The sequence below is a fragment of the Larus michahellis genome, chromosome 10 (assembly GCF_964199755.1).
Source record: "Larus michahellis chromosome 10, bLarMic1.1, whole genome shotgun sequence".
Classification (NCBI taxonomy): Eukaryota; Metazoa; Chordata; class Aves; order Charadriiformes; family Laridae; genus Larus; species Larus michahellis.
In genome coordinates, this window is record NC_133905.1 from 8,253,314 (window position 1) to 8,280,113 (window position 26,800).

Consider the following 26,800-nt stretch of genomic DNA (forward strand, 5'->3'; position numbering starts at 1 on the left):
ATTTGTTAGTCTTGCAGTCCATCACCCTTTCAGATCAGGTTTGTCACTCATCCAAGTGCCCTGAGGCAATATTTTTTTCTGTCGTAAGGGTCCTGGTGAAGGTCCTATTTATTTTTAATATTTTTTGCTAATGCCAGCAACATTTTGCCGCTGGTCATGTACTTTACTATTCATTGGTTTTATTTTGATACGAAGTGGTTGAATAGTACACCTGCCATGCACATATTTGTTGCTGGTATTCATCATATTGAGGTACTTTTTAACCAGTCCTCCTAAAGGCAAATTATTTTGGTTGCTGGCTGAGTTGTCAGGCTTGACTTACCAAGATGACCGCAGATTTTTGCTACGTAATTGTTCATGTCACAAACTTAATGTTTTTCTTGGAAGTGGCAGAGTTGTACTGAGATGTTTGGGCTTCAGCAACTGATTTAAACTGAGCTGTGTGTGGCAGAAACACTCTCATGATGCTGCACTGCACAGACACGCTGCCAGCCAGAGGTGTTATCTGCGATACCATCGCCTGCTGCTCTGGGGTTATCTCACTGCTGCCGGTCCCTGTCCGGACAAGGCAGGAATCCTTGCTTGGAACCGGGCTGTAGGACGATGCTGAGCACCAGGAGCGGAGCCGTTGGGCTGCAGAGCAATGGGAAGGGAGGAACATTCCATACAATCCCATAAATGTGCTGTCCGTTAAGTCCTGAGACAGATCCTGAACTAAAATCTCTTTGCCTTGAGCTTTTGGAGGTGTTTTTAGCCCAGCCGACGTAACACAGGATATCCCCAAGTTAAATGCTGCGTGGGAATTTATTTGGAGTATATCTTGCCTTTCCTTGTGGCTTTTATCCTGCAAGCTACTTGGAAAATATCGGCCCAGAGGATCACACGATTAAATTTTAAACACAGTCTCACTTAAGCAGTGGTTAAGGTAAGTATGTGCGTAGGCGTTCAGAGAATTGAGCCATAGTTACTGGTGGGACAGAACGGGATTACCCGGTGGTGCTAACGTGAGAGCCTGATGAAAGAATATGTCTGTGCATGTCTTTGTATCGCAGCAGTGAGCAAACCAAATTTCGTTTTCCATTTTGTTGTAAAGCACCTATTAGTATCTTTCCAGTGTGCCAGTAAAACTGTCTCTTGAAGTAATCCTTGCTTCTGAAGGAAAAGGAAATTGTATTTTATGGGAGCTTTTCATTCACTCGCTAAGCATCTCATTTGAATAAAGACATTCCCATTGAGCACCCTTTAAAGTGTACGCCTCCTCTGCATGTGATGGGTCGGCCAGTCTGTCCTTTGAAATAGGACAGCCAGATCTAAATTGCCTACTTAAAAGCTACAGATGATCATTAAGGAGAAAGTAGCTAACTCTTTGTGCTTTGCAACTATCTTTCTTTGGAAAAAGCCTCGGTTAATATTAGCACGTTTCTGTGCCAGAGTGTGCTAGCCGCCTTTTTTTTTTTGTTATTATTATCCATTTGTAGTAAATCTTGCTTCAGAATTCAGTGGAAAACATTTTGGCCAAAAGATTATAAATGTCTATTATGGCTGGGAGGCTGGGAGCTGCTGATAAATAGCGAGTCTTTAAACTAAGTAGTTGCCTGCAATGCTGACTTTCAGACAGCTATGGCAGGCTCTTCTCCCAGCTCTTTTGGCCTGCCGTACCAGTTGAGGGTGTAGATGGGTATTGGGGATGAATAGTTAGATGGTTGAGGGTGCCAGGTGGGGAGGAGTGAAGTCATCTAGTCAGTTGAACTCCCTAAGGTTCATGTTTTATTTCACACGTGTTCATGATACAGAAATGCCCCTTCTGCAAAGGCAAATTGTGGCCTCCTAACACTTCTGCGGGTGGTCGGGAGCAGAAGCAAGCCAGCAGAAGTTGCTGTAGCTTCAGGTGTGCTCTGTGCCAAAACGTAGATGCCCCAGTTCCCAGGCGGATTTGGCAGAGCTCCCGGGAAGGTGAGAGGCGCTGGTTAAACTCGGCATGACCCGTTCCAGCTTAATGAAGGAAGACATCTCTGTCCTGGAAACTCCTTAGATCAAAACTTGGTGCCTTTTGCAAAGCTGTGCTTTTGCACAAACAGGAGCTGCAGGGATGGTCGGGTGAAGTTCAGCAGCCAAGAGCACAAGCTGCATGGTCCAACCCTGATCTCAGCAGTGCTTTTTATACCTAATTTTGGCCTTTTGTTTAATAGATTTACCGAACAAAGACTTCTAGGCTTTAACTACTGTTAGTGAAAACTGGAAATGATGCGAGTGAGGAGCCTAATGTTGCATCCTGCTGAGCAAAATTCAGGAAATAAATCCTTCAAGATACACATGTCTCTAATTGTGACACCTTCACAAAAGTCTCATCATATTTAATGTGACCTAATGATGCAAAGCAGACCAAAGCATTAAGGTGCGTTCTTAACTAGGAAATGTAGATGTTATTTTTTCTTAGTTGATTCATAGGTTCTGGCAATTTATGGGGCTGTCCACAAGATTGCAGATTTTCAAAATCTTTTTTTTTTTTCCAAATGGAAACCCAGTAAAAAGATTTTATTCCACTGTGACATGAATGCAAGAACTTTCTGAGCTATTTAAAGCCCCAGTACATGGCTTTCCTGGTGGTGAAGGCATCAGAGACCTCGGTCAAGCCTCTGTACTGAGGCAAGTTGTAAGCAACCTGAACGTGGAGCTGGCATAGCCAAGCTGAGCACTCTAATCAATGAGCTGTTGGCTTAGTTAGAGCTGTTTGCTCTTACATTGTCTCCTGGGCCAGGGAAAAGGTGATCCAGGTCTGCAGAACAAATATATTTCTTCTCAGCTTTGAATGAACAGAGTTTTTAATAGGAAAGAATATTGCACACTTTTGTAACCAGCTGTAGTTATTATTAGAGAGCAAATGCTGTTACTCAGAGCCCTGGTACAATATTTGTTTAATTGTGCATGGCTACAGACTACTGAAGTAATTAAAATCTGCAAATCAGTGTTCTCCAGTGTCCGTGGGTCTTCAAGGACCACACTGGCTCTGGGAATACTGTCTTTGGTTTTTCTCTCTGCTCCTGCATGTCTTGTGGGATGGGTTTTTTTTGGTTTTTTTCAGACTAAGAGGACAGTAGAATGGGAGAAAATGTCTGTGCTTCTGTAGTTGGACAGCCGTGGTCTGTAGTAGTGTCTGTCCATGAGCACAATCCCTGTTGCCAGGGAGTCTTAAATCATTGCTGGCCTGATTAAAACAGATAAAAATAAGGATGATTTTGTGGCTTTTCTAGTTTCAGGTGCCCCTTCCTGACCCCAATTACAGTCTTCAAAACCCACTTGGTAGAAATCTTCAAGATTGGCAACTTGGCCAAAGCATGGTTATTACTGCCAGTTTGCACTTTTGTTTGAACTGTGGATGAATGCAAGAACCCCCTTCCCAGCAGAGAGGGGCTGGGAGATGCTCCCAGTCACTTAACACTTTGTTCCTGCGTAAGATCTGTAGAAAACCACCAGAAATCTGATACAACCATATCGTCACCTTCTCTTTGAGGCTGACCCTGTGCGTGTGGTCCTTAGCGCATCTGATGCACTGTGTCATGGGAAGGAAGAGATCATCCACTGCCCCCACAATTTGCCAGCTGATCTCAATGGCTCAGCTTCTGCGCCAAACAATTTTGTGCTCAGCCAAGAAGCCACAGCCCAAGGGTTGGCTACATAAGTGGCAAAGTCTTTGCTCATTTGTGCCGCTGGTGTGTTGGGCTGTGTGCGGTGTGTTGCTTGAGTAGGTCAGAGAAGGAGGTCTGGTTGCCAGTATTTCTAAAACAGTGAAGTCCCCAGTCCATTGCGCAAGCAGGGAGAGGCTGATTGCTCCAGCCAGTAGACTTCTCATGGGGTGGCAGCTCTGCAGAAGACATGACTTTTCCAGATGTTGAGGTCTCCTCTGTTGGCAGTACCCTCAGTGCTCTCCAGCTTCTCTTAGTAGACTTCAATCCCTTGAAACATCAAGAAAACACATCCTTGAATGCGGAATTGGGGCCATAGAGGCGACTTGTCTTGCTTTGCAGCTCTTCAGGCTGGTCAGCTGTTGTCTTCTGTTACGAACGTCCATGCACAAACATTGTGTGAACACAGAGCTTGTGAACTTTCCAGCTGGCTGGAAAGTAAATGGGGAAGGAAAGAGGTGGCAGCTTTCTGGAGATGGTCTCTGCTGCAGAGAAGGGAGAACGCTGTTTCTTAAATCTTTGTTATATTGTAGAAGCTTTTCTTTTGGCACTCAAAGCAATTGAATTCTTGATGAATTTAGATTGTGTTGATCCAGACTGGCTTATTTTGCTTCATAGAAGCTGTATTTTATGCTTAACACTGTTTTGGTGACAGAAAAATTCTTCATTAATACTTTAGCCAGAATTTGTTCTTAAAGTGGAAGTCAGTTTTGGATTTGTTAATGTATGCAGCCTTTTCCCAATTTGAATTTTTAATATATATTCATGAATAGTCTCTGTGGTATTGTGCAATGATGGTGTTTTATCTGTGCCTGCCACAAAGGCTTTTTCTAAAAGTCGGGCTTTTCACAACTTCCCTTGCAAATTTCTTTTTGTGCATTTTCATGCTGCCAGTACAGAAGCAACCAAAGCAGAAACCCCTTGGCTTTTCTTTGTTTGGCATTTGATCCCATACCCCAGACCGCGTGCGGTGACCCAGCTAGGGGACGATCAAACACACGTCCTTGCCCTTCCCTCTGCTCCCAAGTCTGCATTCACTGTGCAGCAGCCCGGAAGGTTTCCCCAGGACTGCAGCGAGCTCCATACGTGGGATGTCTTTGGTCTCCTCTCACGCGTGGCTTCTGCATTAATTTATTTGCCAGGAGTTTAATGCAATATTTCTTATTCAGTAGACTCTGGAGAGGGTGGGCATCCAACCCCATCCAGCATAGCCCCGCTCAGTGAGGTACCTCTCGCTCTCCTGTCTGGATTCATGGGTTATTCAGCGTGAAGGCGCCGGCAGTTTGTCGGCAGGTCCCTCGGCAGACCCCCAGGTCTGCTTGGGCTCCTGCCCCCCCTGAGAAAAGGATTTCACATGTACTTCAAATTAAAATATTTTGACTGGGACTTTTATTGGAGTCATGCCATAATACTCTACAGAGGACTTAATTCGATTGCTTTAAGTGCCTTAGGACAATATACTTGGGACAATTACAGTTAAAATACAAAGTTAATGTTAAAATACAATACAGAAGAATGACCGTTGCTGCATCTTCTGTAATTTCTCTTGCATTTATCACAGCCAATCCTGGAGGTGAGATTGCTGCTTTCAGGGTTTATAGACCTAGATTAAACTGTATGTGAACCCTGCTTCTCACAGGGTGAAGGATTTATGCTTTCAGGTGGTTCTGTGTGAACATCAGGTGATGCCCAAGAATTTGGATTGATTTCACGTGGAGTTCATAGTCCATTTAAATGCGGAAGGCAAGGTGAATTGGAGGTGGCGCAAGTGTTATGAAGCGATGCCGGCAGCAGCAGGGCGTGTTGGGGTGCAGGAAGGTGGGGGTCAGCGGTCCCGCATCGCTCCATGCAAAAGCACTGCCCGGGGACTTGATACGCCAACTTCTCAGAAATGGTCTTATTAGATTCAATGACTGTTTTTTAGGCCTTTGCTTTATGCTTTCTATCGCTTATGTTATATCTCCAGATGTTTAGATTTTTCTCCAAATGGATGCTTTTGTTCTGGTCTGACAGAGGCTTGTTAGTGCGGAAGCTGATTCCTGTGTCTCTCTGGAGGAGAGGGCAGCAGGAGGGACACCAGAGCCATGGGTTCAGTCGGGATCTCTCGGTGGGACTGGGTAGCATTGGACAGTTGTGTGTATGGCAGTGCAAATATGCGCCTATGGCGTTTCCAGGCCTCCTAACTTGCATTGTTCCACAGACACAATGACTTTTGTTAAGATAATCAAGGGTTACCTTCCTTCAGAGATAGGAGCTAAACTTCTCAGTGACTAGGAAGTGGTTCACCCCAAGAAAATAGCTCAGTGATGGGAAATCAGAGAGCAATGCCACCAGTCTGTACCACAAAGAATGCAAGTGCCCAATCTGAGAAGGTATTTGGGTTTGTAAAGACCAGCGGAGCATGTCTTTTGAGTGCTACGCTCTGCTTGCACAGCAAGGGAAAGTGTGTGTTTCTGAGAAGAGCTGTGAAGATATCTTGGGAGATAAATCTGGGTCTGGATGTAGGCTTGGAAGTGGGGTTGGAATCACCCACTCAGTTTTCCGAGCGCTCCCGGCAGCGTGTGTACTATAATGAGCAGTTTTATTTCTTTTTTGGTGCTACGATGGAGTACTAGGGTTTGCATTACTGCTACGTGCACAGCCTGGGGAGGTTCATTCAGTGGCTGGCACACGTCCGGGGCGTTTCTTCCTCCAGAGTTTGATGAAGCTGTTACGCAGGCTGTTTTCCAAGAACTTTGTGAATGCAATCAGTGGGAGCAGGTCCAGCAAGAGGGATCCCAAGCTGCGAATGTGGCACTTGTGCCCTCTTGCCACCACCATGGTTGTCCCTATTCCTATGTCTTTAGACCCCATCCCCAAAAGGGGTTTGTAGCTTCCCTTCCTGGAGACCTGAGCACCTCCCAGAGCCGGGGGGGGGGGGGTGTCTCTTGAGCAGCTGTCTTAATGGGAGAAGAGATGTGAGGTGGAGAGGGATGGGGCAGAGGATGTGCGTGTTGCGATGCTCTGGGTAGGCATCGCGGCATGCCCGCTCCGAGCTGCTGGTGCTGGAGGAGGAATTACCACCCCTCCCAGCGCGGCGCACGCAATGTGGTGTGTTGAGACAGCAACTGTGGCTGACAGCTTGTCCTATTAAAAACAGTACTGTAGGAAAATAGAACTGGCCAAATGTTTGCACAACAGCTATATGCGAGTGAGGGCTGGGAACCTGACAAGTTAAGAAATTGAAAATATGAGGGGGGCAAAATATTTTCCATTACTTTGGTCATAAACCAGAGGAGAATATAGGTTGCTACAGCTTTCCTGGTCAGCTTCCCAGCAGAGTCTTCTGGTGGGTTTTGGTGATGCTGCTCTGGACATGCATTTGGATGGGTATAAGCCACTGAAAGCAGGAAAGGGAAGGGACAGAGGGAAGATCTTTAGGATGTTCAAATGTCCAGGACAGGAACTGGGAATAAATGTTTGCAAGACAAAGTATGTATTTGTGTGAAACTACTGGTAGTGTTGAATAATTCTAGAGAGATATCGGCTTTGGGATATTTTTTGAAAGAAATGGAGAGGTTTCATTGAGAGGACAGAAGTTCAAAGTGAAATACTCTCAAATACTCTTTGATCAGCAAACTGTATTCTTTCTTCTATTCCTCTAGAAAGCAAAGAAACAACAGACCAAGATAGGATTGCTGAGTCAGCTGGAGAATTTTATTTTTGTTTCCTATCTCCAGAGAGAAATGAACTGATTTCATAGGGATAGTGGTAGAAACTAATGTGCTTCTCTAGGAGAGGAGGGTACTGAGGGCACCTTTGGATGCTGGAGAATCTGGAGAGGGCGTTGCCTTTCTGGGGCTGGTAGAGCGAAGTATGGAAAATTGCTGGGACAGTTAGGAATTATCGATAAGCACCTCACGGTTTTGAACGGCTGTGGCATACGCAGGCAGCGCTGGGATGTGCATCGTGGCAGGTGGGCGGTGGGAAGGGTGGGGAACGGGAATGCTCAAGTCAATGGTAATTTCTTCATCTTGGGAAAAGCCCTGTCAGAGGGCAGGATTGGGGTGAGAAACAGTCTTGTCACTGTTAGCAAAGGGGTGGAAAACTCTGGTTTTGCCAGACCGTCACAGGTGCAAAAGGCCCGTGGAGCAGTCACCTTTGTGGCACCTGCTGTCCCACTGTTGGGCTAAGCCCATCGCGTCCCCACAGCTGTCCACGGCTCTATTAACTGTTTGACTTTGAAGGGCTGGAGAGAACTTCAGCATTAGTGACTTCAAGCAGTTCAAATGTGGTATTAACAGGCTGGCTGCCTCAAAAGAGACTGACTTCAACAGCTCCGGGATGCCTGGGTGCAAAGATCCTATGGGAATTACTGGATAATGGTTATAATTGGCAAAAAATATGGACTGAGGGCAACTGTTTAGCTGTCTCCTTCTGCAAGAGTTCATGGTGTGTATGAGAGCTCATAGCATTGCTCCATTGCTGCAGGGCTTCTCCCCTCAGGAGTCTGTCCTCGGAGAGCAGATGTGGGGGCAGGAGGAGAAAGCTGCAGAGCCCAGTTCCATCCACCCTCCCGAAGGCTGGAAGGAAGCCTGTTCCTTGCTGTGTGGGCAGACTTTCAGATAACCAGGATTTAGCACTGGACGTGTGGGGATGCCCAGCACCGTGGGAGATGCTCTTTGCAGCGAGGACCACTGTGAACATTGCTTTCTCCTTGAGAACAGGCTGTGAAGAGGGTTGGAAGAGTCAGTGGACCTCAATTTCATTAAAGAAAAGACCTTTCCTTCTCGGGCAGGTTTCTGCTTTCACTTGAGTATTAAAGGTCGCTTTTAAAGTATTTTTCTTCCTGCAGGTAACATCTCTAGGGAAGTCTTATGGCAATGATGAGCTCTGCTGTGAGAGGAAAGGCTCTCATTTATTAGTGTTCTTCCACTAAACCTACGTAAAAATCCATATTCGGCACCTTGAGAAGGGGCATTTGCTGAGGGACCGGCTGGCTGGAGGCACCGGTGTGAAAGCTCATCAGCGCAGTCCTCGGAAACGAGGGAGCCACAGTGTTGTCAGGGCTAACTAAAAGAAATACCTTTACTTTTTATCCCAGAGAAAGAAAGGCAAAACCCCCGTCTTGTTATTGTGCATCGCCAGAGCGGTTGGACTCTCTAAGGGGCCCTATGCATTTCAGTATTTCACTATTGTGTTTTGAAATTTCATTTTTCCCTCGTTTTGGAGATTATCAGCCAAGATAAACATTTCACGACGAATTCCTCCACGAGCACTTACCTGCAGCAACTAATTTCCAGCAGCATATTTCTCTCACTGCTTTGCAGACGGTAAATACAATTGACAGTTTGACTACCAGAAACAAGTGAGGGGGAAATTGAGCCCAATGAAAGGATAATGGATCTGCATTTTTGCAAGCACGTGCGTGGGTGTTGCAGATTTTTGCTCAAGCATGTCGTAGACGGGTTGGGGGGTGGGTTACAAGGTGCTATTTTCAGAAAATAGGACAACCTGCCAAAACAGATAGCTTTTTATATTTTTTTTTGCCTGCTTTCCCCCATGTCCTAGTAAAGGAATGGAGAAACGTTAACTCCCATTGAGAATTTTTGGAGGCAGACCTTTATCTGTTATTTATTAATCCAGGCGCTGATCAAAGCCCAGGAGAGGAAAAGCGTGCTGGTTCATCAATAATACCTGAGTGCATACTTGCTGTTAACTGCATGTTCTGTTGGTTTGAAGTCTAAGCCTTGTGTGCGATGCTAAAGGGGGAGGTTTCGTGAGTCAGACGAGATTAGATCACTGGGTGCATACTCTCCTGCTTGGGGTTCTTCTGCCTCTGCTGGTAGAGTGGGACATGGGACAAGATGGGTCTTTGAGGTGGCTCTGACCATTTTTGGGCTCAAGGATCGTCAGGTGGAGTGGGCTGCTTGGAAAAAAAGAGGGGCTGTAATTAAAAGCAAATTGTGGCTTGAATATTGTGCTGAGGAAGTTCAGGAAAGAAAGGCAACTTCACACTGACGTGGGGAGAGCGCAGCTTCTGCTCCCCCGCGCACATGTAGCAGCTGTAGCTTTGTTCGGCGTGTCTGGCTTCATGTATTGTTTTCAGAGCAGGGGTAATTAGTGTCTGAAAACGTAACTGCTCTTCGCTATTGTGGAACAATGTAAAAATCCTTTTTTTTCACTGTAAAACATTCCTGCCCTCTTTTGATCTTGTCAGGCTAGACAATACAGCTGTCTTGTCATCGTATTTCCCACGGCAAGGGAAAGTTTGCCAAGTGGTAGAAGAAACCTCAGACGCCCTTAATTACTGTGACTTCATCAGTGAAACTTGACTGCCTTTGGTGGACTTGCCTCAGATCCAAGTGAATTTGAGGGAATTCAGACCTGGATGGCTTGGCAATGGTGGCTGTTGTTAGCGAACAGACCCAGCAGGAACAAGGGACGGCGTCAGTAGCGATGGGCAGCGAGGACGACCTTCGTGCTGCTCTGAGTGTGGGGCGCGAGGTCACGTTCCTGAGGCATCAGCCTTATTTCTGGATTAATAACAACACTCAGTGCAATAGAAGGCAAAACGCACTGTCCAGCTCACTTTTGGAGGAACTTAGGGGGGAAAGGTTTTTCATTGCTTTCTTCGCTAATTAGGTAAACTTATTCCTGAAGTGTTCCTTGTTTGCATTGTCCATCAATCAGTGAAAATCACTTCTAATGCAGCCCAACAGTATTGCTCTGATGTTAATAAAGTGCAAAGGGCGTGATTGCAAAGGGTCACTCCTGGGGCTCCTGGTTTTGTTTAGGAAATGGAGAGGCAAAGGTGAAATGCAGGGGTGGTGTTGGGCATGGAAAAGCTGCAGAAGGAACACACCAGCCAAGGATGACTCGAAGGAAAAGGTTGGGGTGTAAACAATGAGAGATAAGAGAAGATGAAAGAAGAATAAGTAAGAGGCGGAACAGGTAGAATTACATCAAAAGTGGGAGGCAGAGGTAGAGGCAATTAACTTCTTGTGAGTCATCACCAAGCCATCCTGCCCCCAGAAAGGCTGACTCAGCAACATCGGTGGAAGAATCGGAGCTTTCTCTCCGAGATGCTATTCCAGATCAAAGAGGTTTCCATTAGTAAAACTGGATTTTCTGTCACTGATCCTCTCCTGCTTTAAAGAAACTTTTCAAATGCATCTTGCGAAGTCAGCATCCACCCTGACCACCCCAGGACTTGGCTCGCTCGTCGCTCTTCCCTGCCACTGTCTCCTCGTCCCAGCTCTGAGTCATGGTCTATTTTGGGCCCCTTTGCACAACTGAGATCAGGGTTGTTTGGGTACAGGTGAGGTGGCCACAAGAGGCCCCAACCCTCTTAGAGGCTAGGGAAATCTAAAAAGAAAAGCAAGTGAATAAAAATAACTTGATGGAAAAAGGCTTCTGTGATCTGGTATCACTGACATGGGTGGCCATGAAAGCACTGCTGGGAAGACACGAGTGAGATGTTAATATAATATATGAACATATTTTGTTCTGGCTTATTGTGATTCAGAACTAAAGGGCAGTCAGGAAAACCTGGAACAGAAAAGGAGAGTGGTCTCGGTTACTTTACCATGTTCCAGAAAGGCTGGTGGGTTGGTGGTGGTTAGAATGGATGGGGCTGTGGTGGCTGGGGCCAGTCGGAGGAGCAGGGGGTGGGCAGCAACGCCTGGTTTAAATCTTGATAGAGACGTTCCTTAAGTTATTTCATCTTCGGTATGCGCAGGAGTTTGAACTGCTACTTGCAACACCGTGTGTCGCCCGGTGCACTGTTTCAGGACTCCAGGGGAGGGGCGGGGGGGGGAAAACCCAACCACCCTAAAGATGTGTTTCACACTATAAAATGCATGTGGAATTGCCTTGTTCTTCTCTGTTTTTCCCCTCAAAGCAAACGGATTGTATTTAATGTAGCTCCGCTCAGTTCTTTAGTGCTTGTGAAAGCAATGTGAGGGCCAGAGCCATTCTCTAAAGCCAGCGCAGAGGGACGTGGTCGCATCAACCCGTGGAGCTCCCACGGTCGCAGCAAAGGCTGGCTTTCCCGTGGGGGGCTGGAGCCTTCTCCCTGGGCTCAGCTGGAAAAGCAGATACCGGACCCCATGGTGGAGACCTTAAAAAGCAGCTGTGGTACCTGAGTGTGGCCATTCAAACAGCAAACATGGCTAATTATTCAAGGACCAGAAAATGCTCCTTAAGCATTTGGTGGCTTTGGGGGGGGAACCCCCAATCAACAAAAAACAAAGGAAAAAACCACCCCAACCGTGAACGCCTTTGTGTGGAGTTGCAAAGTCTGGGCTGATCGGGGACCCTGTTTGTGCCAGTGGACGGGAGCACAGGGTGGTCCCCAGCTCTGGCTCTCCCCACCATCACAAGTGTCTTTGTCCTGGGCTGCAGCCCCATGGATTGGGTGGAAGCTGAAACCCGGCTTGAACCCAGCCTCGAGCCCTGAAGGTAGGACCTGGGGAGGATGGTGGGCACAGTCTCCGGCCAACATTGCATTCTCCTGGGGAAGGAAGGATGGGATCAAGTTTGTTCCCGATCCAAAACTCCCCAGAGGCTGCCACTGTTTTCAAGGAGTTTTGAACCAGGTTCCCGGTTTCGTTCTGTGTCAATACAGCCCCCGAGCAGCCGTACATGAGGAAAGCAGAGAAAGCTTTCTTTTCTGACCATGCAAATCATGCATTTCAAATCTTTCCATAATCCTAGCGATGGATAAAGCAAAGCCCCTTTCTCTCCAGGCTGTAGGATTGGCATGACAGGCACTAGGAAATCTTTCCCCTCTTTTTGCCCCCGCTTTAGGAAAGAACAATATGCCCTGACGAAAAGTGTGCGCGCACTGATGCCAGGAAGCTTTGAAACCGAGTCAGGAAACTGTCTGATCATGAGCATTAGAGTCTCTCTCCTGTGTTTGGTTTTCATCAGGCTTTGCTGTGCTCGCGCAGGGGAGGCGAGTCAGCCGCTGCTCATCTCTGCAATCCAGGCAGACGCCTTTCTTGTTTTCTTCCCACCACTACGATAGCGACAGAAGCTCAGGGGAGAAAATGCCTGGGGCAAATAACCGGCGTTATGCATCAAATGCTGATGAAAAGGTTCTGCCCACGCGTTCGGGAACATTTAGTTTGGACCACGAAAAGCGAAAAGTCATGCAGTCCTCTAACGTCCATTAATCCATCTTCCGTGATTTCTGCTGTGGGTACTCTGTTTTCCTCTGGGGACCTAACTTTTTATTTAGTCGTATATTCATGTCTGCTGCTGCAGTTGGCTCGCTGTTGTGTGCGTTAATTGCCCTTGAGCAGAGGAATGTCTCCCAGAAGGCCTCATCCTTTCTCTGCACCAGATCGTAACTTCTTTAATTGCTGCTGATCGCTGCCGTTAACTTGCTGCTGGCCTCGTCCCCTCCGCTCTCCCTGTGCAGAACAGAACAGCCTGACCCCGCATCGGGCCCCGTGTCCCCACCGATGTTAATCTGGGCCGTGTGACAGGACCAGCCAAAGTACCCCCTCCAAGGATCCCCTTTCTCTTTCTGAACCAGAAATTAAAATTATCAGAGCAAAGAAGGGTCTGGCAGGAGCTGCCAGACGGAACTACAAATCTATCAGCTCGGTGGCTGATTGCAAACGGTGCATGAGTACAAGATTAGGGCTTTGACTGCTTAAACCAGGGCATGCGGGCTGCAACTTTGACCAAAGCTGTGTACTTCTGCTGCAGCTTGGTTTTAAAAGCTTTTAACGTAGAGGCACGATATGGCTCAGAGCCCCGTGGACTAACAGCCGCAGGTAGCTGTGTATTAAGCTGTTTTACCTAAGGAAGTTGTGAGCTTCCAAATACAGGTATCCCATGGCCATAATATAGAGGATAAGTCCTGTTTTCTGCCACCTTGGTGGTAAAAAGTTGAGAATCAAATTGTTTCTCCTGTCATCCTTTTTCAGTTGTTGCCATGGCAAAACCCCAGAGAGGAAGGGGAGGGGGGGGGCAGAGGGGTTGTACCAAACCACTGGAATACCAACTTTTCTCTGAGATGATTGCTTAAAAGATGTGTTCAGGTCCTCAGTGTCACCTAGGTTCTCGCATGGAAGTAACCTCACGTGTACGAGCAGCTCTGACAAGCACAGCCCAGAAGACTACTTACAGGGCCAGTTATTCAAGCAGGGAATCAATGTGCATCAGGAGGGAGACAGGGAGACCGAAAAAATGTATTTATATCTGTATTCAGGTAACAGTTTCCTTTTTCCATACTTCACCTGCTGTTCTTTGGGATGTTTTCCAGGTTGCATCAAGTGAATTTCGATGCTCCCACTTGTGAAGGCAAGCGCCGAGAAAAGCTCTCCTTGATAGGGGACTTCTCCTCTTCGGCAGAGTTCTTCGTCACCATCGCAGTCTTCGCCTTCCTCTACTCGCTGGCTGCCACCGTGGTTTATATCTTCTTCCAGAACAAGTACCGTGAAAACAACAGAGGGCCTCTAATTGTAAGTATGGATTTGCAGCATTTTCAGGCGTAGGTCTTCATCTCTTGCTTTTTTGGTGGCTGTGGAGTGGTCTGGGAGATCCAAGTGGCCCGACGCCCAAACATCTCTGTGTTCACCTGTTTCTATATCTTAATGGTAATTTAAACTTTTAACATCAAGGGTAGCAGAGACTGTTGTGGGTGGAGTGTGGTCTCCATCTTGTACGGACTGGTGGGATTCCCCGCTTCTCTGCCACTGCCTGCAGCGACGATGTTCACACAAATAATGAGGGTGTAGGTGGGTGATTGCAGGGCTGGGGTCTGAGCCGCGGGTGTGTGACAGCAGAGCTTCATCGGCGGGGAAAAAAGGGAAGAGGAGATCTAAAGCATCATCCCAGCAGACGAATGAAACCATGCCCCTGACCAAAGCCTAGCCAGGCAGGTTGCTTATTGCTAATTACTGCTGGGTTCAGCCAAATTATTTTGCTTTGGAGAATTACGTGGCTGGTTTTCCAGTCTTACCCTGAGCTCCCAGCACATTCCTGTCTCCACTGGTTTATGAGGCTCCTCGCTTTCCAGTTATCGTTCTATGCACCCATAAATCTTTGCCTGTTCGTGCCTTTATTTTTCTTTTTACTGATTCCTGAAGGCTTGTGATAAAAGGCAAGTGCTGCTGTGCATTTGTTTACTTATAAATCAAGACTGTAAAGGCAGGGAGAGCTGTTTTGTTCTAGGTGTCCCTTACCTGGTCGTGCATCGTGCCCCAGCATCCACCCCTTGGTCTGGCCAGGCAGCTGTGGGCTGGTCCTTGGCTGCACCGAGGTTGGGTCAGGTCTCTGCGCCTGCGGGCTGTCCCTTCCACAGGCAGCCCTCTCCTCCGTGGCTGCGAGGGTAAGGAGAGGAAATATTTCTCTGGAGTCTTGGTGTGAGGAGGAATTCAAAGGGAAGGCAGTAGGAGGTTAGTGAGCACCAGCATAAGTTCTGGCTTTAAGAAAAAGCTAAAGTTTATGATTGACAGAAACCAGAGGTTTGGCTGAGACTTGTGCTTTAAATGACTGAAAGCCACCAATAGGGAGCAACAGAAAAATACAATAGAAAGGAAAATAAATCACCGGCGCAGAAAGGCTGTACCTGTTAAAGGAAATAACTACAGTAACAGTAAGCAAAAGATTACACTGCAGGAAGGTAATCTTAGGAGTGCGGGGTTTTGAGGGAAAGATTTTCCCGCTGAAAGGAGATGTGAGTTGTTTTATTTGAGTTTGCATAATTCAAAACCTGATGAATTGTTACAGAAGGAAAAATTCTCACTCCACGTCAAAGGAAATGAATCGTCTTCATTTGGGGGTTGCTGTGACCTTTTCTGTCTCCCTAGAAAATGGTGAGGAAAGGAGGGGAAATCTTTACAGAGAAGAGGTAAAACAGGCAAGATAAAGGGGTCCCTACAAAAACAGTAAATAAATGAAGTGCCTTCCTTCTGCTTGATTCAGTTGATACCAAATAATATCTCATTTCAGACTGTCTCGTCAAAGGGTTAGTTGCAGAGATCTGCCACTTTAATTTTCTTTTGGACAATAATTCTTTCTTTTGCCCAACTACATTATCCTGTGTAGCAACAGAAAAAGGAAAAAGGAAAAAATAGTACTAATATGTCAGATAGTGATGTGGCCGTTTGCCGTTGTCCAGGACTTTCCTGATAGAGCTGCTGCAGTCGCGTTTGTCAGAGGATGCACGGTGCAATCCGCTGCAGCATTAACGTGGCATTGATTTAATTTGTTCTGTGTAATGGATGGTAATTGAATCTACAGGTTAAATTTAACCGGTGTCTGTTACCAAAGTGGCTGTTTGCAATTTCCCAGCCTTTAAACCAAGCCTAAATGACCTTATTTGTTCAGAATATAAAGGTGCTTCTGTGTGTCCTACAACAAAAGCAGCTCCTGCTGGTGAGTGGTGTTGGGAAGTGGCTTAGGGTTATGCTCAGCTTGTGCCTGCTCCAGCATCTCCTCTGCACTGCCAGCTCCGCTGCGTTGGGTACTTTTAGAAAAAAGACCCTTTTTCACAGGGACAACGTCCCTGCTGGTCTCTACCCAGTGCAATGATTGCAGCCTGGTTGGGACAGGGTGAGTCCCACTTTGCGGCGCAGAAGTAGGGAAAACGCAGAGCCTCAGGCAGAGGACAAGGGAGCAGCAGGAGGAATTCCAGGGTCAAGGGAAACGGAGCGCAAACCAGCTTCCCACGGCTGCCGGATCCACCTAAGGGATGTAACGCCTTGTGCAGAGGAGGCAGGCGATGCATCCTCCAGCTCGGGGCAGATGCTACACTGAGCTGACGTACCCGGCAAGATCACACGTACATCAAATCAGATGTGTGAGTATGGCTCATCCCTGAGATATTTTTTTATTTTTTTTTTCCTCCCAAAGAAAAGTGCTGCAGAAGCGTGGGGTGCTCTGTGCGGGCCTGACTGCAGCCAGCAGTCACTCGGCACGCGTCGCTGCAGGTGGCGGGGCAGTCCTCGCTCCAGCCTCCTCACCCTGACTCAGGCACCCTTTCCAGACTGCCAGTTTTTGGCCTCTTCGTGAAGAGTTAGAAGATGATGGTTTCATCCGTCCTTGCTTCTGTTCTGCTGCAGCGCCTGATCACAATCTCATATTTAAAACCGTCCCCATTTCAAGCCTTGTGCTTCCTCTTGGCTTGATGTTTGCTCAGTCTGGGGTGACATCTGCCTTTAAGCGGCACCCTCTCAGAGCTGGCTGCTGTTCCTCCTGACGAATTTTCAGGGTTTGAAAAAGGAGTATGACAGGAGAAGTGGAGGGGGGGGGAGGGGGGGGAAAAAGCAACTCTCACTTGAAATTTTAAAATATTTTTTCAAAAAAAACCTTTGCACAGGCAGTCAGAGCACCATCAGCGCATTGCCAACTTGCAGTGGTCTGACTGGACACAGAATATATGAATTATAAAGAATTTAACGACCACTCAGTCACAAGAAAGTAGCAGAGAAAATTTCAGTCGCAAATGTTTCGAGTTTACCTTGTTTATACAAATATAGGGAAACCCAACTGCATGTGCTGAGATCTCAGCGAAGCATCACTTTAACTGTGGAAAAATATTTTAACGTTCAGTGTGAAGTGAGACATCATGGCAAGGAAATGTTTCCAGCAGGAGAAGCCGTTAACTCCTTCCGCGGCTGTTTGGATGGCACCGGCGTGTTTTATTCGCTGTGCAGTGAGCCGTGTCTGTTGCTAACGTTGCCCATCAGGTTTTGGGGATAAAAAAAAAAAAATCTTCCTTTTGGTCGCACAGGGCCCCGGGTGTGTTACTCGTCTGCCGGGGAGGTGGGAGTCCCTGCTTCCCACGGGGCTGTCAGCAGCCGGCCCTTGCTGCCTGCACCCTCCGCGGCTCCATGGAGAGATCGTTTTGGGGGAGTTCGTACTAGATAGATAAACCAAAGAGAGGACCTTGGATTCCCAATTCCTAAAGGAACAAGGAGCAGTTTACCAGGGATTAAATTCCTAATAGATACGTGCAATGTGTTTCTGAGCTCTGCAAGCCACAGCTGGGATTTTAATTTCGTGGCAAACTCTCGCCCCGTGCACGGGTACAGCGAGGAGCCGGGGCTTCCCTCCGCCGGTCCAAGTGCAAGCCCGTTTCTCAAATGAGTGATCAGTGCTCCAGAGCCAGAGACATTTTAAAGAAATTAATTGGAGATTAATGAATCCGACGTACAAAACCTCGCCGGTTTTCAGTATATCCGCACCTCTAAGCTTGACTTAAGCTGATTTCCGCTTGTGTTACGCCATGTGCCCTGGGGAGGCGTTGCTGGTTTGCCATGAGAGCAGAGAGGAGCTGCACCCTGCCACTGCCACCCCGAGCACCTCTGTCTTGACGCCCCGTTTCGGACCTATGCGTTTGCAGCTGCTTGCAAGCAGAGAGTAACCGACCCAGCAGTTAGTCCTGGGCAGAAGATTTAGGGGATCAGGGGTAGATGCTTCCATCTGTCTCTGGAGTGGGAAAATAAAGGAAAGAATAGTCACAGTCAGTGTGTATCAGCACCCATCACTCAGACTTCTTACTTCTTTTCCCATGGTTTCTATACCCCATACGTGCTCTATTTAAAACCCGCACTCTGATAACTCTGTCCCTGTGTGCCTTCAGGTTTGTCTCTGGGAAGTTATTGTCCATGAAGAATCCCCTGCGTTTTTGTATAAATGTAAACCGCTTTATTAGTATTCCAATCAATTAATATAAAAGCAGAAAATGATTTAGCCGAGAAAAGTGAGTGGCCTAGCCCTGAAAAGAGATCTTTCATTTTTATAGTGATTACTTGATAATCTCATTCTTATGGTGCATAAAGATGCTTACGTGTAAGAAGATGGGATCTTTCCTTTGCATCTGGAGTCCTGTGAATAATCACATTAAGCAGAAAGGCATTTGGTTCTTTACATATGTTGCAGACCAAGTGAGTTAAGTACACTCCTAGGCCGCTTTTTGGAGATGTCTTTGATAAGACGTGTTTTATTTCCTCCCCTTTGTCCGGCTTTCTAGAAACAGATATGAAAAGAATAGAGAGCTATCTGTAAAAACAAAGGCTGAATCCTTTGCAGTTAAAAAATGAAATTATGAATAACCTGAGTAATTCTTTGCATTTCAAAGAGCCATTTCAGCCTGCTTTTGTCATCTCCTTTTTGAAACACAAGCCACGGTGACCTTGCTGTACACGCGGGTGCCTCCCAAAGGGCTCTGCACGTCCCTGCCAGAAGCAAGCTCGCAAGGCCATACACCGTGGCAAGAAGCGTGTAATTCTTTCCAAGCTTCATTCTGCAGAAAATCTGGGGTGGGACCTGGTTCAAACCAAAACAAGAGGTAAAATGCCACCGTAGGAAGGTGTTTGGTGCCTGCAGCGACCTGCTGTTGGCCACTTTCCTGGGCAGGGGCTATGGCTCTCGCTGGGGCGGTTCTTGAGTTTTTAGGTTGGTTGTGACTGTGAAAGCAAATCGTCCGAGCGGTTTGCCCCGCCTGGGGTAAGGAAATCTCCCTCTGCTCCCCCATGGCTGTGCCTGAAACCCGTTGGCAGTGCCGCGGGGCTCGGCAGGCTCCGGCTGGGAGGGTTTATAGGCTTTGGCGTTTGAGGAGTTGCTCCCTTGTATGCTGTAAATGTACGAGAGGGTTTTGTCAAATGAAAAGGTTTTGTAGCACGAGCATTAGCGGATGGAAACGCTTGCGGAGAGGCACTGAAAGCCCTGCGTGGAAGCCAGTTACGGGGCCAACAGCTGCGGTTCAGGGAGGGAGGAGGGAGCTCGAGCGTGGCAGAGATGCCAGGCACCCTCCAGCCGGGCCAGAGCTGAGGTTTTGCCCAGGGCCATTGTGCCAAATGTGGACAACGCTGGCCGGGAGGGAGAGCAGGGCATGAGGGGCGAGTGGGGACACGTGTGTCACAGCGCTCCGGGGGTTGCTGAAGCCAGCGACCAGCTCAGAGCAGGTGAAACGCGTCCCCTTCCCCGGTGAACAACCAGCTTCTGCAGATGCTTTTGGCTGGGTGAGATTGTGCTGGACACTGGGGGATCCGCAACTGTGCTCGGGAGGCTAAAGCGGCTGCCCCCTCCAAAGACAGGGCATTTTGCAGAAGCCAGTGACTTGATAGCAAGGAGAAATGTTTCAGTTACCATGAAAAGAAAAGGCATTCACAGTTCTATTCTAAAACATGTAATATATAAAATTGTTCCAAGTAGGCATTTTTGGCAAACTCGGTAATAGCAAGTTTCAACTTGAAAAAGGCAGCAAGAATATTTATTTTTTTTGTTACACATACTTCAGGCTCTTAAAAACTCCCTCCTTGGATATTCAGCATATTTTAAATCCTGTTTTCTGCTTTCTCCTACATGTTCCTATTTTGCCTCCTTCCCAAAGGCACCTGTAGGCAGACCAAAGTATCTCAGCTGAGATCTGAGAAAGAAACTTCGCAATTAGGAGTATGGTGTAACCATACAACAATACGCATTGAAGAGATCTGTAGAAGCCATTTCAAGAGAGCAACTACAAAAATTACTTTGTTCCAAAGGAAAAAAAAAAAAAAATCACCCATGCTATGGGGATATTAAACATTCAAATGCAAGATTTGTTTTAGTATGCAGACACTCTGGCTTTAATTACCAAGGAGAAATTCCCCAGATAGACATTAAGCCACAGAACAGCTTAGCTTGAAATTCACTTTTATTTTCAGCATGTCATTATCTTGTAACTCTGTTCCACCCAGAGCTGTGAAAATGTTCAGCCAGAAATCCAAACCCACTTGAAAACAGGAGAGGTTCAAGTTCCAGCCAAAGCTGAAGGTTAGCAAAGATTCAAAATAAATAGGAAGATGCAAGTTTGCTCTAGTGGTATATTTTGCTCCTTGCTCAGCAGAGGAGATGGAAAAAAATCCTCCAAGAGCCCGAGTCCAGCCATGTAGCCTTGGTGAGAGCACCCGATGAAAAATTCCTTGTGCTTCGTTAGCCTTTCTGTCCCATCTTCTTCACAAGCTGTTGGTCTTGCAACGTGTTTCTGGGAGCGGTCGGAGGGGATGGATGGTTTCTTCCCCAAGTATTGCTGTGTGATCTTTCCCTTTTGGCTCGGTGTGTTTCTTGCACCCAGACAGGCTTTACAGTTTTCGGAGCAGGGACACATTCCCCAAGGCTCTGATCTGCTCTCAGATAGGGGAATTTGTGGCAGCAAGGGCAGGATTGAGTGGAGTTAGGCTTGTGTGGAGACCCTGGTGCAGGGGAGCAGAGGAGGTCAGCAGAAGGCTGGAGGATGGGGCGAGATGGAGAAGGCAAGAGCTGAGAAATAACATCAAATACTTAGTCCCTTTAGGACCAGACTCTCAACTGCACAGTGCTCTTGGATGTTCCTGGCACTACTTCATAGCCCAAGACACGAGCTACTAGCAATTAGAGTGAGGGACTTGTGCGGCTTGCAGTCATTAGTGCCACGAGTTGTGCAAATGCCTCACCAGCATGGGGTCAGGCTCTGCGAGCTCAACAGCAGGCCTGAACCTCTGCTGCTGTCACCTGTCCGAAGAACTTCACTCGCTTTTAAAACTTCCCTCCTTTTAGCAAGTTTAAGCTCCTACGTTCTGTTAGTTTTGGTCACTTTGTCTCTGTTTGCTTCAGATTTCTACCTGCTGTTATGCATTTATTTTATTGTTATTGCCAACGCACTGATTGCAGAGCTTGATTTAGCTTGCGAAGTCCGATGGTGTGGTGGCATTGAGAGAGCTGCTTGTCATTTAAAAAATGTATTCCCCAAAACTCTGGTGTGTCCCCGTCTGTTGTGTCAATCAGAACCTATATGCGGGTTGGCATCCAGGTAGAAACGTGTCAAGCCTCATAGCAAATAAAGAGCATATCCCATCATAATCCATATCAGGTTGCATCAAGTGGATTTCTACCAGCTGGAATTTTTAGGATGTGTTTGCAATTGAACTGTTGCCTCCAGGAGTCTGTTTCTCATTCAGTTACTGCTAGGACGTATAAGATACAATAATTCCCTTTGCTGGAAATTTCCCTGAGAAAAAAAATTTCTCTGGGCTATATATGCCTCTGTCTACCCGGAGTCTCTTTGGGTGTTAAGACAGTTGTCAGCTCCTGGGCTTCACGCTCTTGAAGAGAGCCCATTTGGCCAGCATGGAGGGAGGTCAGAGGAGCTCAAAGCTCGGCGGCAGACACAGGCCTGCAGAAAACAAATTGTGGCACTGTTAAAAGAGAAGGATGTATCCTTTGGGAAAGCATCCAAGCACAGTTAATTTAATCCCATCTGCGTGAGTGGAGAAATCCTTTGTTCATGGCTCACTTGTGCGGCTGGTTTATTGACTGGTGCATCTTCCATCGTGGAAGAAGCTCGTGTCCTCCGTCCCTCAGGTGCCGCAGAGAGCTCCTTCCCCAAATATCAGGTGTGCTTGTAGAAGAGGAGAATGACATTTCCCAGGGATCGCTTATTTCTTTGGATAGCGACCCAAAATGCTGTGTTCTTAATGAACATTTCTCTTCCTTCCATGTACACCTTTACTTTGTAAGGGGGAAGGGGAAGCAGCCCCCATGGGAGGTGGGATATCAAGACGCAGCGATGCAGTTAGTGGTATGTTAGACTTTGGCACCTCTACCATCTGTTGTGGGCTGACAGATGGGATGGAACATGACAGCAGAAAGGCTCTTCTGTTTTAGCAAGACACAAGAAAGCTTGAAAAATCACACCTCCTCCCTCCTTTCCCCCCAAACCCACACAACAACAGTGTCACTTGGCCACTTGTTCTGGCTAAGACAAGGAGAAGTTTATGCCTGTGGGTGCTCCTGAGAGTCTTTCGAGGGAAAAGTGAGCAGAATGGTTCAGAGCAGAGCTGCTCCGAGGCGCTGGATCCTGGAGGGACCGCTACCCCTTCTCCCCTCTTTTCACGTGGATGGGAATCGGGAGCAAGTGCTTTACCAGGACAGAGAGGAGCTGAGGAGTCTCCCTGCTTGGCATGTCTCACTGTTTATTTGTTCGCTCGTGATAATTAGCGGCTGCACGGCTTGTGCAGCGGGGACATTTGGCTTTACCTGTAGCTGGTGAGAAAACCCCTCATCTGGTAGCTGAGGATTAGCCAGTTTCAGGTTCCCCCTGAGATGCTGCTGCAGATGGAAACGCCTCCTATTGGGAGCCTGCCCTGGCTCTCTGTAGGAGCACCCGGGGCAGGAGCCAGCCCTCAGGAGGGCCCGGCTCCTTTCCAGGCATCTATATTTTTTTAATTGATCCCGATTCATCAGCCAGGTGCCGTGAACAGCCCGATTTCCAAGGCAGCATCCTGGCTACCCGCCACACGCTTGTGGGAATGTGGCCTTGGGGTCAGAGATGCAAATGGCAACTGAAGGGCTCTGCCCCGTTAGGCACGTCAGGCACTTCTGAAAATTAGCTCTGTAGGCGATGAAAGTAATCGCAACCTTCCACGGAATAGCAAGCTCGTGTTTTTTATCTCCTCTGACGCAACTTTTCAGTTTTCTGGTGATTTTTAATATGTTTTCTTCTTCCCAACGGACACACCAGTATAATGCTTCTAACTAATTTGTCTTTTAGGATTTCATTGTGACAGTGGTCTTCTCATTCTTGTGGCTAGTGAGCTCATCTGCTTGGGCTAAAGGACTGTCAGATGTAAAGATCGCGACCGACCCAGACGAAGTGCTATTACTGATGTCTGCCTGCAAACAGCAGTCCAACAAATGCTTGCCCGTTCGCAGCCCTGTTATGTCAAGCCTCAACACTTCGGTTGTAAGTGACTTTGATTACTTCTTCTCACCGTTACCTTGCAAACGTATTTTCGTCTCTTTTTACCCGTGCGTTGACCTAAATCGGCTGCTGTAAACCAGTTAGCTGGAAAGATTTAATTGGAAGTAGAGTCTTGCTGCGGGGAAAGGCAGAGCGTGACCCGTGAGAGGTCTCCGCCGTGGAGCAGGAGCGGGACGAGCGTGCAGGGTTGGGGTGGGGAGAAAGCACAAAGTGTCTGTCCAAGTGCGTCGCTTGGCCTCTCTGCTTTCAACTTGCTCACTGCAACGCTTTCGAAAAGGGTCCGTGCGCTCCTTTAGGAAGAAAAGGTTTTGTGCCTTACGGTTTCCTTTAAAAATCGCTCAAAAAGCAACGTAAAATTGGTCTTCAGAATGTTAAAAAAAAAAAAAAAAATTAGGCCAGCAGAGCAATTAATTTCTCTCTTTTAAAAAAAATTCTTTCAAATTGTATCTTTCCACAGTTTCTTTGAACTAAGTTGTTTTCAAACAAAAAAAAATATTTTGGCCTAAAAACTCAACTTTTTTTTGGAAACAAAAAGGAAAACAGACACCTTGTGGGCTATAGCTAAGGGAATTGAATTTAAGAATTTGCTCCAAAGCTGAGAAAATTTTCGAGCAGGTTTTGGGAGAAGGATGGGCTGAGAGCAGCGGCGATGATTGAACTCGATGATGTGAAAGGTCCCTTCCAACCTAGCCAGTTCTATGATTCTGTGACTTCTTCCAGGAGCGTGCGGGGTCCATAACGTTAGGCTGGGCTGTGAGACGGCGGCTGCCGGGTGACGAGCTCCTCTTCTCCCCACCTAGGTCTTTGGCTTCTTGAACTTTATCCTCTGGGCAGGCAACATTTGGTTTGTGTTTAAGGAGACGGGCTGGCATTCCTCGGGCCAGCGGCACCCTCCGGACACCATGGAGAAGCAGTCCAGCAGCTACAACCAAGGGGGCTATAACCAAGACAGCTACGGGCCGACCGGTGGCTACAACCAGCCGGGCTCCTACGGCCAGGTGGGTGAATATGGCCAGTCCCAGAGCTACGGCCAGAGCGGGCCAACCTCCTTCGCTAATCAAATTTAGGGTTCACGCAGCTCTCGCATCCCTCGCATGTAGAGGTTTCACAGGTCTCAAGTTTCAGCGGCGCCAGATTTTTAAGGGTTTCACATAAATTAATACTACAACATGGTGTTTAATGTCAATTGAAGATCTAAGCCTACCTCCTGAGACAGATGGGAGGTGGCCGGTGGGCTGGAGTTGGCCTTTTTTGTCCCTGATTAATCAGATACAGGGGATATGCTCATCGCAGGTGGTGACCTGGAGTCAGTGTTGTAGTACGTACCGTAGAGATAACTTTATGGTAGTTTTGTATGTGTTAAGATGGTAGAAGCATTTTGTAGCCTCAAGTCTGTAGTATTTAATATGCATAATATAATTGAATTTCCTTCTGCATTTTGGTGAAAAACGAGAAGTGTTCTACTATTATTTCCACAGATTATTCTGTATATCCATGCATGTAATACCGCACCTAAATTTTCAAAACTGCCTGTCTGTGACTCTTCAGAGCATTTGTTTTGGTTATACCTTTTTGTTTCGGAAGATTTTACTCTTATTTCAGTTAACCGAGTCATCTGTAATTTAGTGCATGGATAAGCGGTTTCATACTACCAAATGTCTGGACTGCGTAAATGGAACTTCTCAACTTCTGCCACTACATTTTGTTAAATGTATGTTTAAAAGAAGTATGCATCTTTTATATATTTTGCAGAGTTGAATATATATGGCTTACCCAGGTTCTGAATGCTTTGTAACTAAAATGTTTTTCCTCGAAATGGCATTCAGTAGTATATATGGTACCTGACCGATGTTTATTCCATTTAACTCAGCTAAGTATTCATTCTATAAATCACTATTTCTATGGATGTTTTGTGAATCTTTTAACGTGAGCTGTGGAAAATAAGGACCAAGTAACTGTGTTATATGTTTACAAAGGTATTTATTTAACTAAGATAACAGAGGTGCAGATATCAGTATACAAAACCGTGTGTGAGAATGCCCTGTTGCTTAATACAGCAAAACATGAAAACCGCATGTATTTTTGTGACCTTACAGAGCATAAATATTCCTTTATATCCTCTTATTATAAGAAAACCTCTCCATCCGTGCTGTTTCAAGGTTGTTAGATATCCCTCTGTTCTGTCGCTGCTCTGAGCGCTAGCTTGGTGCTACTGGAGAATGTAACTGGATTGACCAAATAACCCAGGCTCAGAGGAATTCATCCTAAAATAGCCCGAGCCACACTTGTAGCCCGTTCGGATTTCTCCCTGGGAAATTCAGCCCTTCCTCACTACAGCCTACGGGACGCATTGATACAAATGAAAGCCGGAAGCACAATACACTAATCAAAACTGATCATCTGCATTTCTAAATCAAAGTGTATCAGTCTATAACCTTATTGTATGAGCTGTAATGTTGAAAGCATCTTAGCATAAAACAGCTTAGTCTCTTCTATGATTGTTGTAACCAATTTATGGCTACTCGGTGGATGAATCTATATTGTGATATCTATTTGACCCTAATAAAGTTATTGCATACAATGCGCGTTTTCAGAGTGTGTTAATGCTAAATTGTCACTGCAAAATACCTAAGAAGAAAACCATTAAAGATAAATAACTATTCCTGTGCTTGACCTTATTGGTCATATTCTTACTGTTTTCCAACACTTTTCTGAGGATTGTTTTAATGTGCAGTGGAGTAGGACACTTCTGCAGACACTTGTCATTAAAGGTCAGTATCACAAGTTTAAAAAAAAAATACTAAAACTGTGCAATTTAATACCTGCCTGTCTCTTTACCCCTCTTTCCAGCTGTCAGTAGGACTAGCCCAGTGCTGTGCTAACTATCCCAGTTGCTGGATGGCCACGTTTGAGCTGTAGAGAGGACAAACTGGAATATCTGAATGTTCTGGTATTGCGAATGGGAGCAAAATACGGTTTTCTGGGTCAATGAAAAATTTTATTTTGGCTTTCAGTTCTTTTGTTTCTTGGCTTTTTTTAATTTTGGAAAAAGTTAGATATAGCAAGCCAGGCGAAAGTGAAATCTGTGTGTGTGGCAAGGGATGGGATGTATGCTCTTCATGCCCCCTCCCGCATAGTCCTACTTCTCTTTTACTTTTTCTTGGAAAAAAAATCTGGTTTGTGTTAGTGGATCAGGAATATCCCAAGTTGAGTCATCTAAGCCTCTTCACTGGAAACAGATAGAGTTTTTTGTGTCAACTAGCTTTCTCTTCATCCGCTTTTCCACCTAGATCAGCCGGATTGCGTTTCCAAACTTTTTTATCCAATGATGAGGGTTAGAAACTTAAGTTTTACTTAGACTCGTTCCTGCATTTCAAACAAGCTGAAATTCTTG

General features: G+C 46.5%; 1 protein-coding gene across 2 annotated transcripts in view; it reads left to right on the forward strand.

The window, feature by feature from the left end:
* Window positions 1-25,987, forward strand: part of SYNPR (synaptoporin) — a 110,508-nt gene extending 84,521 nt beyond the window's left edge. For both annotated transcript variants that reach the window (XM_074602647.1, XM_074602646.1), the window contains 3 exons: window positions 13,942-14,140; window positions 23,197-23,388; window positions 24,207-25,987. In XM_074602647.1, coding sequence (XP_074458748.1) covers window positions 13,942-14,140; window positions 23,197-23,388; window positions 24,207-24,473 — 658 coding nt within the window. In that variant the 3' untranslated portion in view covers window positions 24,474-25,987. The remainder of the gene's footprint in view (window positions 1-13,941; window positions 14,141-23,196; window positions 23,389-24,206) is intronic.
* Window positions 25,988-26,800: the final 813 nt, after the last annotated feature.